The sequence below is a fragment of the Calypte anna genome, chromosome 23, assembly GCF_003957555.1.
Source record: "Calypte anna isolate BGI_N300 chromosome 23, bCalAnn1_v1.p, whole genome shotgun sequence".
Classification (NCBI taxonomy): domain Eukaryota; kingdom Metazoa; phylum Chordata; class Aves; order Apodiformes; family Trochilidae; genus Calypte; species Calypte anna.
This window is the reverse complement of record NC_044268.1, coordinates 3,429,582-3,445,247: the sequence shown is the minus strand read 5'-3', so window position 1 is coordinate 3,445,247 and position 15,666 is coordinate 3,429,582. Positions and strand designations below refer to the sequence as shown.

Below are 15,666 nucleotides of genomic sequence, written 5' to 3'. Positions count from 1 at the left end.
ATTTGCAGAAGGGCCTCTACAGCTCATTTCAAAGTCTCAACATCTCCTTCATTGTTGTGGTTTACTAAACCACCTGGGTGACAATTCAAGCTTCCTTTTGTTTTTCTCACTGTTTTTTTATAGACCTTGGAACTCTTCAAAAGAAACGATGACAAAGTTTAGGTTAAGTTGATGTCCAGGAAGGATTTTTTTTGAGTAAAGTACCAGTTCTTCATGTGTGTATGTGGATTTCAAGCAATATGCATTTCATGGCAGCATAATGGAAAGGCTTGCTAGAAATATATTAGTGTCTGCAGGAAGTCAGCCAGGGTGTAACTTGAGATCTGCTTTTCCTGGGAGATTGCTCTCCTTCTTCCTCAGCTGCTTGGACATTGTCCAGCCAACATGGAGAGAACCAGAGATCCCTGCAATCCATTTCTCATTTGGGAGAGCCTGACAGTAACCTGTAGTCTTTGTGCCCACACACTTCTTTTTGTCTTCCGAGGCTCTGAAAGTCACAGTAGAACAGTGAATGAAGGAGTTAAGAATAACCAGAATGGAGCATGGGATTTAATTTTATTCAGAAGACTGCATGGGGGAGGATTGTCCACTGAGTGAGAGCCTCTTGGCTGCTTGTTCAGATTCACAGCTTACAATTCTGATGTTCAGACTTTGCATGTTTAGTCACAGCATCTTAAAACCAGTGCTTCCAGGTTCTGCAAATGATAGAGAAACAATCTGAGTGTCTCTAAAATAAAGAGGAGTTATAGTTGTCTCTTTACTTTGACCATCAAGAAATCAAGTGAAGAATATTTCTGGGCAAGAGACTTAATTCAGCAAATTGTAAATAACTGCAGGTGTAAGCTTGTGGCTGAGAGCTGTGCAGCCTCAGTAGCATAGTCAGTAATGGCAACAGGACACAGGCAACACCCAGTATCCAGGCAAATTCAGTGTTTTGAAAAAGCTGTGTCTAAAAGAGCATAAGCTGCTGTTCCCTGAGAAGGGAGAAGAGGCAAAAGACCAGAACAGCAAAGAAAAGGATGAAAGCTGTTGCTCTGAAAACCTTCTGATTTTCATGGTGAAACATGGCAGAGTTCAGGACTCAGACTCAGTTCAGGACTCAGCTGGGGTGCAGAAAATTCTGAATGAACAATTTGCATCAGAATTTTGGAGCCATTTTGCTGGAATGGGAAAATAATGACCCAACAGAATAATAAAAAAATGTCAGTTCTCTTTAAGGATTGCTGTCTTGCTTGCAGGGAGGAGGAAGGAAGTAGTTTAATACTTCTGAGGTGCTCTTAGGCTGTGGGGTTGGGGATCAGTATGAGACAAGATAGTTTTGAAGGCAATGCGTTGGAATCTGTATTCATTTCTATTTAATGTATATGTTTTCCTCAGTTCATAATCAAGTAGAAGAAACATTACGGACGCAGTTAGCGCCACAAACTCCAGAAACTAACTTCAGGGTAAGCTATAGATCTTTCAAACACTTTTGCAAGTGCAGCAATATACTGGAATAATTCGAAATACGTATTTTGTATTTGAGTGTAAATTTTGAGTATCTAGAAAACTGACTCTTCTGACTCTTAGACATCTTTGCTACTTGAGCAGTGCATATGATTTGGTAAAATTTTGCTGACCCTCTCTTTGGATTGAGGATTCTTTTGAGAGCCACTTCCATGTCCAGCATGGTCTGACTGACTGGTGAGACGAATCTAGACCTGGATGCATCCATCTGACCTGCTGCCTTTTTTCCAGAGGAGACAGGGAACAACTTTATCAACAGGAGACACTGCCCAAACAGCTGAATGCCCCTACTGACAGCCAGCTTAGAGCTTCTGGGTGGCTTCTGCATTGTCCAGAGGAGTGAAAAGGACTGGGGGGTGGGATGACAGAGGGTGCTGCAGGGAGGTAGAGGCAGCAGCCACTGCCCATCCTTTCTCCCACCTTCCAGTGGCAGGACCCATTTTCTTGGTCTGCAGCAGAAACTCCCCTTGGCAGCAGCCCAACTCCTAATGGCAGATGCAGGAGGGTGAATTGTTTTTCATATTATTGTTTCAGGAGTCTAGCTACCTATTTTCTAGTAAGGAATCTATTGGACAAGAGCTGGGGAATTCCTTTGCACCAAGTATTAGAATTAAGGAGGAGCCTTTGGATGACGAATATGATAAAGCTATGGCCCCACAGCAGGGACTGTTAGACAAAATTAAAGATGAACCTGATAATTCTGAGGTAAGTTTCCCATTGCATTTCTCATTTTGGTCTGACAGCTGACCACATAAGCTGGACATAAATTCAACAATTTATTTGGTTTGTTGACCGAAATTTGACTTGAAGAACATAGTTTAGTAGAAGGATTTTCCCCTCTTACACTACCATGAAAACCAAACCCCCAGCTTTTTGATGTTTTGTTATCCTGTCACTGAAAATACTTTGCTTGTCCATTAGAGACAAAGCAAAGTGCTGTGTAACTTTCCTTACTAAATCTGTAGCCATGTAGGCACTATCTTGACAGGGTCTCACTAGGAAATAAAATGCAAATCATGTTTTACTGAGGTTTTTTGTGAGCTGTCACAGTTAGAGCTGTTTAGTTGAAATGGTGCTATTCCTGCTGCTTCCCTCCTAAAGGTTACCTTTACAAGCATAGTGGTTTTTTGCTTGTTCTTGTTTTAAATTAACACTTAGTGGTCTTACCTTAGCAAAATATTTAAATAGTCAATTTAAGTATGTTTTCAAGTGACTGTCTCATTTGAGACTGACATTTTTTATAACAAAATAGGTGAAAATAACAGCAAAACAGAGGAAACCTGTCCTAAGGATTGAGTGGTGCTGGGGCAAGGATTGCTGAGCTCTAACCCTTTGCCACTGGTTTGCTGTGTGACACCAGGGAGGTTTTTGGTGTTGCAATTCCTGCCTCCTCACTGCTAATACTTGGGTTAAGTGCAGAACTTTACATGCAGTTAAAAGTGTGCAAAGCCTCCCAAGGTGATTTATCCCACACTTGAGTGCTGGTGTTCTTCTGCAGGCATTAGTTTTTCTAGCATCATTCTGTGCACTTCTGCTGAACCTCCTCTTCTCTCTGGGGCTGTCTTCCCAACCTTTTTTCTTCTTTTCCCCTAATACTCTTGGCTTAATAAAATAAAGAAGTAAACTAAGTGTTTGAAAGCATTCAGATTTAACTGCCCTTCTGATTTGTTCAGTGTCTGTGAGATTGCTTGGTTTTGTTTTTCCTTAAATATATATAATGCTAAACCATGTGTAGGTTAGTTGAATCTGTCTGTTCTTTTGTCCTCCCAAGATGGCATCTGCTGTGTGGATTTGTGTGGAGTGCAATGCAAGATGTCTGTGGTTTGATCATGTCAATAAGTAAAAGTGAAGACTTGAAGAATTCAAGTATCAAATATCATATACTTCAAAATATTAATTCCTGGAGTAAAATCCTGTAATTGTCAACTCTGCCTGATACTGGAAAAGTATGAGAACTGATGAAGGTTCATTTTGTTTTGCTTTAGATTGGAATTAATGTGGTGGTGGTGGGGGTGTTGGGATTTTTTTTTTCATGCATCTTGGAAGATAAGAACATTTCTTGCTGTAACTGATAGTTGGAGCTTAAGGTTCTTGGCTTTCAGCACTGTTAAACTGCTGTGAAACTGCTTGATCATGCACAGTTGATGTCAGGATTTGCCTCCATTTCTCTTATTGGTGTTGACTAAGGATAAAACTGCACTTAAAATGCTTTTAAAAACTGTATTTCTGCAAACAACGAGTTTTAAAGTTGAAATATTAAAAAAAAAAAAGAGCAGAAACATGGTGCTTTAAAACTTATGATCATGGCATGTCTGTACACAGCTCTCAAGCTTCTCTTACTTGAGATCTGAATGTTCCAGCTAGTAGTTCACATGATGAACCAATGCCATTGCCTGTTCTCCTGGGAAACCTGTTGAGAAATAGTTGGGTTGTCTTAGTATAGAAACTTTTGTTTCTCCCACAGGAGTAGTGCATGTGTTCTCCCACACTAACTTGAGCATGGATTCTGTGGATGTTAGCTTGTGATTTTAGGAGATGGCTTAAGCTGAGGGAGCCAGTCGACTGCCACTGAGAAGTGGGAGCTTAATTTTACTTAGTGATTTTGAATTGCCTTGGCTTGCCACCAGACAGCAGCAGTGAATTTAGCTCAGTCATAAGGTGACATCATGCCCTCACTGCTCTCAGATGACTGGAAGTAGGTTAAATCTTATCATCTCTGCAGTTCCAGGAGTTTATGCCTCTCAGCCTATTAAGATTTACATGTAAAGCATTACAAGCTGCTTTGTGGTTCAGATTTCTAGGGAGAGCAAGGGCAGGGAAGCACGGTGTCAAAGGATGAATAGCTGGGGATTTATAGTATGCCAGCTATTCTGTAGGGAATTTCTTGTCCTGTAGAAGGTGTGAGGTTTCTCCCCTCTCAGTGAAGCCAGGCTGAGCAGGGACTGTGCCTGTCTGGCTCCAGCACTGCCAGCTTTGGTTTGCTGCCAAAGCTTCACCTTAGGCTGCCCCAGGCTCCTTCCCTCGTGATGTTCAGGGTGCTTCTCACCAGGCTCTGTCTCATTATTGTCACTTAGGAATGTGATGGTAGAGCTTGTAGCAAAGCTCTTCTAGATGGAAAGTCTGTGTGAGTGGAAGGCAGAGGATTCCCATAAGCTCTGTCTGGCTGAATTCTGAGGTGGTTTTGGAAAGGGAAATGTACCAGGTGCTTTTCCATTTCTACACAACTCCCTGGGTTGTAGAACCTCTGGGCAAGTTCTCTGTATGGCACTCATACAGCAGGCTTGGGAGACTCATTAAGATTCAATACAGCTTTTTGAGTGGAAATCATGTAAGCTGTTATTACATGTGTGTATTTGTTCTCCTCTTCCTTTCCCTTTGTTGCAGGAGTACGGCCAACAGCCAAAATCTCAGGAAGGGGAGCTGAAAATCAGTGCTGTATTTTCAGTCAGTGGCAGTCCTCTTGGTAAGGAATAGACAAGACTAACTTTATTTAAAGCTGTAAAATATGTCACCTTGCAGGTTATTCTGCATTTTTTTTCTATGTCTCACCCCCAGTAGGAAAAAAGAACTAGTTTGTGTTAGAGACAATGAAATTCAGAGATTATAAAATACTTGTATTCTTGAAAATTGATTGTGAAAGGGATGTTAAAAGTGCATTCCCAATCCTAAGTGCAGTTGAAACAATTTATGCACAAACCCAGCACAGGGCATGCAGTATGGAAAGTTCATCTGCTGTTTAATTGTCCCTTAGACCCTGGCAAGCAAATGAAGTCATAAGCTTTGTGTTTGCCCCCTGCCCACAAGTGCATGATGTGTAATACATCTCTAACAGTTACTCTATGTTTTCTCTGTGTGTTGGTTTCTTGTTTTGGTTTTTTTTTTTAGCTCCACAGCTGTCATCAGGTTTCCAGCCTGCTGTGGCATCCTCTGGCATGAGTAAAATGCTTCCTTCAGTTCCAACCACAGCTGTTCGGGTTTCCTGTTCTGGCTGTAAAAAAATCCTGCAGAAGGGGCAAACTGCATACCAGAGGAAAGGCTCTACCCAGCTCTTCTGCTCCACACTGTGCCTCACTGGATACACTGTTCCAGCTTCTCGCCCACCAGCTTCTACCAAGAAAACCTGCTCAAGCTGCTCAAAGTAGGACAGTGTTTTAGTTTGTTGTAGTCACAACTGATATTCCAGTGGATAATGAAAGGCTTCAGTTCTGGTTTTACTCAGCACACTGTTTTGTTTCTGTAATGCCCACTGCTGCTACATTTCCCTTCAAAAAATTATGGGCAATATTGTTACTGGATTCAAAAAATTATGGGCAATATCTGTTAACTGGATTTCACATGCACATGGATTTAAAAGCCTCTCTTGTGAAGTGTGCATCTTGCCTTTTTTTATTTAAATGAGCCAATTTTTCCATTTATCATTTCTACCTTTTTTTAGTGAAGACTGTGCAAAACAGCTATCTTTCCCCAGTTCTTTTTGAAAAGGTTTGATAAAACCTGATGTATTTCTAGGCCACTCTAAAGTCTAGGTATAAAATGTTTCACCAAATACCTACTTGAGAATTGTATTTCATGATTTTCCTTGTAGGAAAAGAAAAATGAAGTCAGGTGCTTGGATCAGCAAAACTAAAGCTTTAAATTAATGGATCCACCCTCTTCTAGAGAATGCTTACTCTGCAGGAAAAGAAAGGCCAGCAAGTTGACATGAAACCAACATTAATTCTCTGTCTCTGTTTGTTTTTGTTGTTTTCCATAGAGACATTCTAAATCCAAAGGATGTAATCACTGCCCAGTTTGACAATACAAACTCCAGTAAGGATTTCTGCAGCCAGTCTTGTCTCTCTACGTATGAACAGAAGAGGAAACCTGTTGTTACTATTCATACTAACAGCATTTCAACCAAGTGCAGCATGTGCCAGAAGAATGCAGTGGTAACACAAACTTCTTTTTCATCTGAATTTCCTGTGGGTCAAGACAGATTGCAGCCACAGAGATGAACGTTCAGATTTTTCCCATTCTTCTTTTATATTCCATCTTTTCTTCCAGATTAGACATGAAGTGAATTACCAGAATGTTGTCCACAAGCTCTGCAGTGATGCCTGCTTCTCCAAGTTCCGTTCAGCCAACAACCTGACCATGAACTGCTGTGAGAACTGTGGAGGGTACTGCTACAGTGGCTCTGGCCAATGCCACACACTTCAGATAGAAGGACACTCAAAAAAGTTCTGCAATGCAGCATGTGTGACAGCCTACAAGCAGGTATATTTTGACAGAATATTACTATGAGTACCACTGAACTGGCTATTAGAGTATTTACCAGTGAAAAAAGACACAGGGGCCACTCAGCAGCAGAGTCCACTCTGACTTTTTTAGCCTCTGAGATGCTTTTCATGTTGAAGTATTCTCTGTTAAATTGTAGCATTTGAATTAGGTGGAGAGGGAAAGCAATAATTAGTTCATAATTTTCGTTTCAACTTTAAGATTTTTTTTATTATTACAATGGAGCCTCTTAAAAAGCTGAGCAGTTGAGAGAACCTTAATTTATTATAATAGCTCAATTATATTTGAATGACTTATTTTAATGCAATTACTTAAGAAAAAATTGCTCTCTGATAAGATAGCATAACTTGTGGCTTGATTCTCCCATTATTCAAGCCACTTAGGCCAAGAAAAACCTGATGAATTAAAAAAATATTTAAGTATTTCATCCAGAAAGTTACCTACAACTTTAGTTTTCCTCTGAAACAAGTCTGGGAATTAAATTAAATAATCTGGAGAAGAGAAGCATTTCCTGCTGCTTTTGCAATACCCTGAATATGAAAATGCTTCAAAGCTTGTTTGTCTTATCTGTGTTTTACTGGTTTTTGAAAAACATTCCTTCTAAGTGTCAGATACAACTCTGATAGTTTCTGGGGGGCTGTGGGTGGGAGAGGAACCTCCTGCTCTCCATTTCTTGTGTTGTCACCTGTTAAGTAGGAGTATTACACAACTGAGGTATTAAAAATCATAGGGAAAATGTTGCTTCTCAGCAAAAATATTGGAGTTGTCTGATAGAAGGTGCTGGATATGTGCAAGTACAACATGTAGAATTGTTTGCACTTGGAGACCTGAGTATGCTTTGAACTGACCAACAAAGGCAGAGCTTACCTGGAGTGAGAGAGAGCCCAAGTCTCAGGTGGTCAAAGTGTGAACATCAGGGCTCAAAGAAGTCTGGCTGCATCCTACATAACACAGCTGGAAAGTAAGGGCTGTTCCAAGTGCACTGGCAGGGACCTCTGTGCATGTTTTATATGTTAGCCTTTGATTTCCAGGTTAGGGAAAACACTGTTTCAAAAGAATGACCAATTTCTGTGTTTCCACAGAAGTCAGCTAAAATTACACCTTGCACACTGTGTAAATCCTTGAGGTCTTCAGCTGAGATGATAGAGAGCACAAATAACTTGGGAAAAGCTGAACTGTTTTGCTCTGTTAACTGCTTGTCAGCATATAGAGTAAAAATGGTTACTTCTGCAGGTAAGTTTATTCTTTTTACTTTGTTGTAAGCATAATTTCACATAGCTCATATCCAGACTTAATTTGCCTTGAAAGTTAAGGCTGATACTCTTTTTTGAGGGAATGGAAAGTGGATTTTTTATAAAGGGAGTTGCTGTGATAGGAACATCAGGGCTTTTTGGCATAGATAAACCTAACAGTGACAATATGGCCACTTCAGCTTTGTTTTTAGAGAGCTTAAAGGTGATAATAAACCTTACTCTGTTTTCTGCTCTTGCAAGGGCAGCTGGTGGGTTTCCCAGCTATACAGATCCACTTGTGTGGATGTGTGCCCTACCATGGCTGTGCCTGTCCTGCCCCTGTTCTCCAGAGGGATCAGCTTGGTTACCTCTGCCTAATGCTGCATTGAGCTAGGCAAACATATTCTCAGCTATTTTTCTGTAAAATAGAAAAATGCCAACTGGTATCCTAGGGATACTGGGGATTAATTAAAGGATCTGGCAAGCAAGAGGCATTGCAGCTGCATTGTCTGCTCCTGAGTGCAGAAACTTTTATCTTTGGCTTCTGTGTGTACCTTGGCTTGTTGTTCACATTCTCAGTCTTTGTATGCACAGTGCAAAATTATCTGAAATACAACTTGGTAAAGTCACTTTTTCTTCTCTGTTTCACCTGCAGGTGTTCAAGTCCAGTGCAACAGCTGTAAAACCTCAGCAAACCCTCAGTACCACTTGGCCATGTCAGATGGGAGCATACGGAATTTTTGCAGCTACAGCTGTGTAGTAGCTTTTCAGGTGTGACATCCAGGATCTCCTCTTCCCTGAATTAACAGAATAATAAAGGGATGGTGCAGATATCTGGGGTGCTGGGTAAAAATACACAAGGTTGTCAAGTAAAGCCTGTCCCTCAATTTGTTTTCCTGCAGAATCTGTTCAACAAGCCTGCAGGAACCAACTCCTCGGTGGTGCCTCTGTCACAAGGTCAAGTCATTGTAAGCATCCCCGCGGGGGCAGCAGTGTCAGCAGGTGGCACCACCTCCACTGTGTCCCCCAGCTCCGTCAGCAGCAGTTCAGCTGCAGCTGGTCTACAGAGGTTGGCTGCCCAGTCCCAGCAAGTCACTTTTGCCCGTCCTGTCATAAAACTCAGGTGTCAGCACTGTAACAGGTTGTTTGCAACCAAACCAGAACTGCTTGACTACAAGGTAATAAAGGTTAGGGTTCTCCAAGCTTGTATTTCTCAGTAGAAACTCAAGAAAATTGTGGCTTCTGTGCAATTGTCTGTGCTGCTCTGTTGCTTACTGTGACGCTGCTGTGCAGGAATCTGGAAGTGATTTTGGTATCATTTAACCATTATGAAAAATAATACTGATAGCAGCTCTTTGGTCTTAAAAATGGAAAGAAAAAAAACCCCAAACCCAAACAAAACAACAAAAACTCCAGACCCTATGATTGCCTGGGTGAGCTGATCCTTTTAATTCCAGAACAAAGCACATTGGTGAGGGCTTTCTGCAGTAAAACATGCTGTCTTTCTTGTCAGGATAAAAGGGGAAACTTATTTGCTAGTGCTGTCTGTTGTTGATTTCCAAGAGCATAAATATGCTTCTGAGTTTTAATTAACAATTAAAATGCGTTATCCTGTATGTGAAACAGTGAAACCAAAACTTTCTGGCTGTGTTGCAGGGTAAAATGTTCCAGTTTTGTGGGAAAACCTGCTGTGATGAGTATAAGAAGAGGAGCAGTGTAGTGGCCATGTGTGAATACTGCAAGGTTGAGAAAATTATCAAGGAGACAGTGAGGTTCTCAGGCATGGATAAGTCATTCTGTAGTGAAGGTAAGAAGGGGCAAGGCTGTGTCTTAGACAAATCACAAGTATTCTGCCTTGAAATTATTGGTGATACTTAGAGAAACCTGTTTGGTCTAAGTTAGGAAACCATTTTTAGGTTTAGAAATGCAGGCATTTGTTCATGCTTTAAATTTTAATGGTATAGTTCAGCAAACTGTTACAGACAGAGTGAAATATAAGAATTAAAAGTGCCAGGTAAATGTCATTTTAATATTGAAGGATGCTTTCATTTTCTTGGTATTTTCTTTTAGGTTGTAAACTGCTCTATAAGCATGACTTGGCAAAGCGCTGGGGAAGCCACTGTAAAATGTGCAGTTACTGTTTACAGGTTGCCCCCAAACTGGTCCAGAATCACTTTGGGGGGAAAATGGAGGAATTTTGCTCAGAGGAGTGCATGTCTAAATTCACAGTTTTGTTTTACCAGGTAAGCAGCATTCTCATGTAGCATTCTCTGGAATATAAACAAGTTAACAAAAAAAAACCTTTGTGCATTAGCAGCTGTGCCAGCTACCTGTAGTAGTTAACTTCTCTGTCCATAGGATGTATTACATATATGTGAGAGATTAATAAATCTTTCTTAGCTTTTGAGTGACAAATATATAGAGAAATATATAGAGAATACAAATAAAGAGAGAAAATTTTATATGGAACTGTGGGAAGAGAGACATTGATTTTTGTTTCTGTTACACTGCCAAAATTATGTGTTCTTGCAGGTTTCTTTGTATTTGCTGAGCAGGGTGCAAAGAGGTCTTTATACATGCAGTCTTTTGCTGCTGTTTACAATTGTATTTAATTTCTCCCTCTGTTTTCCTAGATGGCAAAGTGTGATGGTTGTAAGAGACAAGGTAAACTCAGTGAGTCCATGAAATGGCATGGGGAGATCAAGCATTTTTGCAATCTGCTTTGTATTCTGTACTTCTGTAATCAGCAAATCTCTGATCCTCCACCCCAAAACAACACAGGTAAAACAGGCTGGGAATAATATTGCATTTTGCTGTGCATGATAGTGATGTGATCATTCATTTGGAAACTTGAACCAATGACCTTTTTGAGTGTATCTGCTATTGGGAGGCTTGCCCATTGCTCTTGAATGGGCTTAGTTTTAGATCTCTCTTAATTCAGACAGTTTCCAACATCTGCAGGTATGAAGGAGATTGCTCCACATACCAAACCTAGACTGTAATTTTAATGATTTAGCAAAAGCACTTTTTAATCTTTTTCATAAACCAAAGGCCCACTTTATTACAGTCAAATGTACTGACACCTACTGAAGACGTGTTAAATACCTAGTTGTGTCCTAGTAGAATGTTAATTTAACAAAAAAAGTCAAGTGATGAAGTTTGTAGACTTGGTGGTTGTAATGTTGATGTTTTGTAAATTATCTTGCTGCTTATTTTGGCTTTCTTCTCCTCACTGCCCAGCAAACCTTTCTATGGCACCAGCTTCCTCATCAGGCCCTCCTTTGAGAAAGGACTCAACCCCTGTCATTGCCAATGTGGTGTCCCTTGCAAGCACCCCTGCTGCCCAGCCCACAGTTAACTCCAACAATGTTTTACAAGGTGAGACTGCTAAATATGCTGCCTGGCTTTTAAAATCCCTATTTCTGAACATTTGTATTTGTTCAGGGATCTTTTTTATTGAGGACAAGAAGTGTTTCTTCATTATGCTTCATATCAATGCATATGGTTCCTTCCTTTACTGAGGCATCAATGCTGAATTTAAATACACCAGGGAGTGAAGTCTAATGAGAATTCTTTTTCTTGACCTTGACAGAGTATGAATATGGTGCTTGATAAGTACACAGACCATTGTATGCTTTTTTTTTTCCCCTCAGGTGCAGTCCCTACTGTGACAGCAAAAATAATAGGAGATGTAAGTTTTACCAGAGACTTTTTCTCACTTTCACCCAGATTGTATCAATAACAAGTAAAGTATCCAAGAGTCATTTCATAACTGCTTTTCCTGGTTGTGATTGGGATTTAAAATTCATCCAGTTTGCAGGTGCTTTTTTTGGAAATGGATAGAACTTGTATGGTATAAAAGTCTTTTTGTGTCCACTGAGCTGTTCTAAGACAAAGCTTGTCCAGTTGCAGCTCTTGAGGTAGCTGTGGTTCTCAAGCAATTCATGTGTGGCTTTTGGTTTTGGGGATACCTTTTGTGCCCAGAAGTGAGATATAATGTGGAAAGGGCTGGGATGGGAGGAAGGGAACCAGCATGGACTGCCAGGGCTGACATGACCAAGCTCTTGCATCCTGGCTTTCCTTCCCCACACCCCAGCAGTGTGATAATAAAGCTGTGGGGAGCCATTGTCACTGCTTATCTGTAAATAACTCCTGTAGTTCCTGTTCTTGGGCACTTTGAGGTATGTGATACACATCTTGCAACTCTCTTAAAATAAAATATGATTATGTAGCTCTTAGGTTCTAGGAGACTGATATCCTTGCTTTTACTGAAGTGTCATTTATGGATTAGAATGTGAATTTTCCCAATGAGACAGATCCTTTAGTTTGGAATGCATGTCTGAAAATTACAGTAGGCAGTGCAGTTAGTACAAGCATGCTCAGTAAGTCTGTGTGTAATCAAGAAGTGATGCTGACACTGCCTGTATTTGTGTAAACTTTTTTACCTTGATTTCTTTTCAGTGGTTTTGGATCAGTTTTCTAAGGGTATTTTGGTATCTGGATCAGCTAGAATTTTATTAATCAAAAGTTTCTTAGCATAACTCCTCTTTATATCTTTGCCATCACTAAGATTCTAAGGTCAAAAGTTCATAGAGGTTACTTGACTACAGAGACCAAATATTCTTGCAGATTCTTTCACTGCAGTGTTAGCAAAGGAAAAACAAAACAAAGTAAACAAAAACAAAACCCCAGACCTATTGTTTGATTAGGTAAATTGAGGTGAAGACCAGAGAGCACCAAATACATTAGCAAGCTGGTTTTGCAGTATTTTTTAATGATAATTTGTGTCAGCAAAAGAATTTTAAATTGCTCGATTTCCCATAATATAGAAAAAATACTGATACTCTTCAAACCAATACTGATTCTGCCCTCATTTGTGTTTTTCCAACAGGCTAGTACTCAGACAGATGCCCTGAAGCTGCCACCATCACAGCCACCCAGGCTTCTAAAAAATAAAGCATTATTGTGCAAGCCAATCACACAGACTAAGGCCACCTCGTGTAAACCTCACACACAAAACAAAGAATGCCAGACAGGTCTGTATCCAGTCTCCTGCTCCTTTTATAAAAGTCCATATTGCATTTAAGAGAGTAATGCATGGTGTATGTAACAGAGAATATTTTAAAGATCCTTTAAAACCATAGATACAGGTACTAAGAACCTCTGAAAATTAAGTCCCTGTTTTTAAGATTATTTAATTAGATTCATGTTTGCTCTAAGCTCCCTCTGTGGGCAGGAGGAAACAGGAACACTTTAAAAGGCTATTACATAGTACAGACCATCACTGAGGAAGAGTAATGATGTTTTTTCATCATTTCTAAAGAAAGAGGGTGTCTAGTGTTGATGGAAATTTCTCAGTGAGGGACATGAAGTTAAGTGAGAAGATTGTAGTTAGTTTTTTGATGGTTCCTTCTTATGGTCTTGTAGTTACTTGTGAGATAAGTACAATAACACACCTTTTACCTGGGTGTATTTAATAAGTATTTCCACTTTTCCAGCATTCATGTGTATGGTCAAAGTGCTGTTAATTGTGGTGTTAATTGTTACAACAAGGCCTAAGTGAAAGATGAACCACAATGCAGTGCTGTGCACTCTTGAGTTGTGAGTTAAGAGTCCAAGTAATTCTCTGAGGTGTACTGGATGGTCATGTGGTTAAAATGTTTGTTTCATTCTGGTTTTGATACAACAGAAGAAGAAGAAGAAGTTCAACCCCGAATCATTGTGGTACCTGTTCCAGTACCAGTGTTTGTGCCAGTCCCCCTTCACCTCTACACTCAGTACACACCAGTTCCACTTGGGATGCCAGTACCTGTAAGTTATACTTCAGCTCCAATAGAGAACTGGTTTACAGGCTTGGTTCTGAACAGGACACAGGTGGTGTCACTGGGTTTTGGGATTAGTCATGCAAGGGCTGTTTGCAGTCCCTGATGCTGTTTTGAAGGCCTTGAAGCCTTTCCATACTGCATCTTCTTTGGTTAAGCATCATCACACAAACCCACCAATTTTTTTAGGGTTTCTGCAGAAATGAAACAAGTTGTCCAGTCTGGAGTTACTTTAAAATTAAGCTTAGTAGTCCTAAAACATGTGTTAAATTATATGAGAGGAATCTCCTCTGTGTATTTTCTGTTTCCCTTCACCCCCAAATAAATTAATATTTCCTACATGTTCCATAGGTTCCAGTTCCCATGCTCTTCCCAACTACCCTGGATAATGCTGATAAGATCATTGAAACTATTCAGGACATCAAGGAAAGGATTCCCACAAATCCATTTGAAGCTGATCTCCTTCAGATGGCAGAAATGATTGCAGAAGATGATGAGAAAGAAAAACCCCACTCTCATGGTGGTATGTGATGTTTTTGGAAAAGGAAACTAAATGCAGTGGGATGGAGATCCCCTCATCATGGAAAATAGGTAGAGAGGTAGATGTAGGGCCCATGCTGGCTGCTTCCCAAGTACACATGGCCTGTTAAATGGTCCCATTGTCTTACCAGGTTTGTTTTCCACAATGGAAGTGTTCATGCAGCTGAAGTACCAGCCTAGACAGGACTACAGTGCTTATGTCTTTGCAGTTTTGATGACGTTTTCTTTTAAAATAAAGAAACCTTCTGGGAATTGGATATTTGGAGGTAATTTTGGCTCTGTGTGCAATATTCTGTTCTTTGTTTTGAAGGGATGAAAACAGTTAGAATAGCTCAGTTCTGCAATTCTGTTTCTCCCAGAACAGCATAGGCTGGGAAACTCAGGTGGACTCTAGAGGAGGAGATTCTAGGTCATGTGTGGCCTTGTTAAGGGCTACCACATAGAGGGCTTTTTGTAGCAGTTATGTAACCTCTCAGTCCTTTGTAGATACAGATTTCCTTCTTTTTTCAAAGGATCTCAAACTTCTGAGCATGAGCTCTTCCTGGACCCCAAGATATTTGAGAAAGGTCAGTTGGATTTATTTATTTTATTTTTTTGCAAATAGATTTTGATCCTGCTGTATCCTTTCTGGCAAACTCCTCTTTTTGCCTGTCCTTTCCCCATGGTATTATCTGATCACTCTCATTGCAGACCAAGGCAGCACTTACAGTGGAGATCTGGAGTCAGAAGCAGTGTCCACCCCACACAGCTGGGAGGAGGAGTTGAATCACTATGCCTTACGATCAACTGCCCTGCCAGAGCCTGATGCAGAACTCAAGCAGTTCTCCAAAGGTGATGTGGAACAGGACCTGGAGGCAGATTTTCCATCAGGTCTGTATAATGTGAAGAAGAATGTGTTCTAGCATAAAACCTCACACACAAAACAAAGAATGCCAGACAGGTCTGTATCCAGTCTCCTGCTCCTTTTATAAAAGTCAATATTACATTTAAGAGAGTAATGCATGGTGTATGTAACAGAAAGTATTTTTAAGATCCTTTAAAACCATAGATACAGGTACCAAGAACTTCTGAAAATTAAGTCCCTGTTTTTAAGATTATTTAATTGGATTCATATTTGCTCTAAGCTCACAATCTAAGTACAGACAATTTTCTGAGTCAGCATTGCAGCAGAGGCCTGCTTGTGAAAGGTGTGTGTTTTCATTTAGGAAATCTGGGTATGTAAAGGTGCAGTAATTCATCAGCTCTACTGAAAATTGCTGTTCAAAAAACAGTACTGCTGTCTTTAAAGA

At 40.3% G+C, this 15,666-nt stretch overlaps 1 protein-coding gene across 1 annotated transcript in view; it reads left to right on the top strand.

The window, feature by feature from the left end:
- Positions 1 to 15,666, top strand: part of ZMYM4 (zinc finger MYM-type containing 4) — a 36,936-nt gene that overhangs the window by 10,217 nt on the left and 11,053 nt on the right. The window contains exons 4-22 of the mRNA XM_030464202.1: positions 1,378 to 1,445; positions 2,041 to 2,211; positions 4,891 to 4,969; positions 5,392 to 5,644; positions 6,260 to 6,434; positions 6,550 to 6,762; positions 7,866 to 8,016; positions 8,671 to 8,786; positions 8,918 to 9,193; positions 9,672 to 9,822; positions 10,086 to 10,258; positions 10,649 to 10,796; positions 11,256 to 11,393; positions 11,669 to 11,706; positions 12,907 to 13,051; positions 13,705 to 13,826; positions 14,189 to 14,360; positions 14,890 to 14,943; positions 15,068 to 15,247. Of these exons, the coding sequence (XP_030320062.1) occupies positions 1,378 to 1,445; positions 2,041 to 2,211; positions 4,891 to 4,969; positions 5,392 to 5,644; positions 6,260 to 6,434; positions 6,550 to 6,762; positions 7,866 to 8,016; positions 8,671 to 8,786; positions 8,918 to 9,193; positions 9,672 to 9,822; positions 10,086 to 10,258; positions 10,649 to 10,796; positions 11,256 to 11,393; positions 11,669 to 11,706; positions 12,907 to 13,051; positions 13,705 to 13,826; positions 14,189 to 14,360; positions 14,890 to 14,943; positions 15,068 to 15,247 (2,823 nt within the window). The remainder of the gene's footprint in view (positions 1 to 1,377; positions 1,446 to 2,040; positions 2,212 to 4,890; positions 4,970 to 5,391; positions 5,645 to 6,259; positions 6,435 to 6,549; positions 6,763 to 7,865; positions 8,017 to 8,670; positions 8,787 to 8,917; positions 9,194 to 9,671; positions 9,823 to 10,085; positions 10,259 to 10,648; positions 10,797 to 11,255; positions 11,394 to 11,668; positions 11,707 to 12,906; positions 13,052 to 13,704; positions 13,827 to 14,188; positions 14,361 to 14,889; positions 14,944 to 15,067; positions 15,248 to 15,666) is intronic.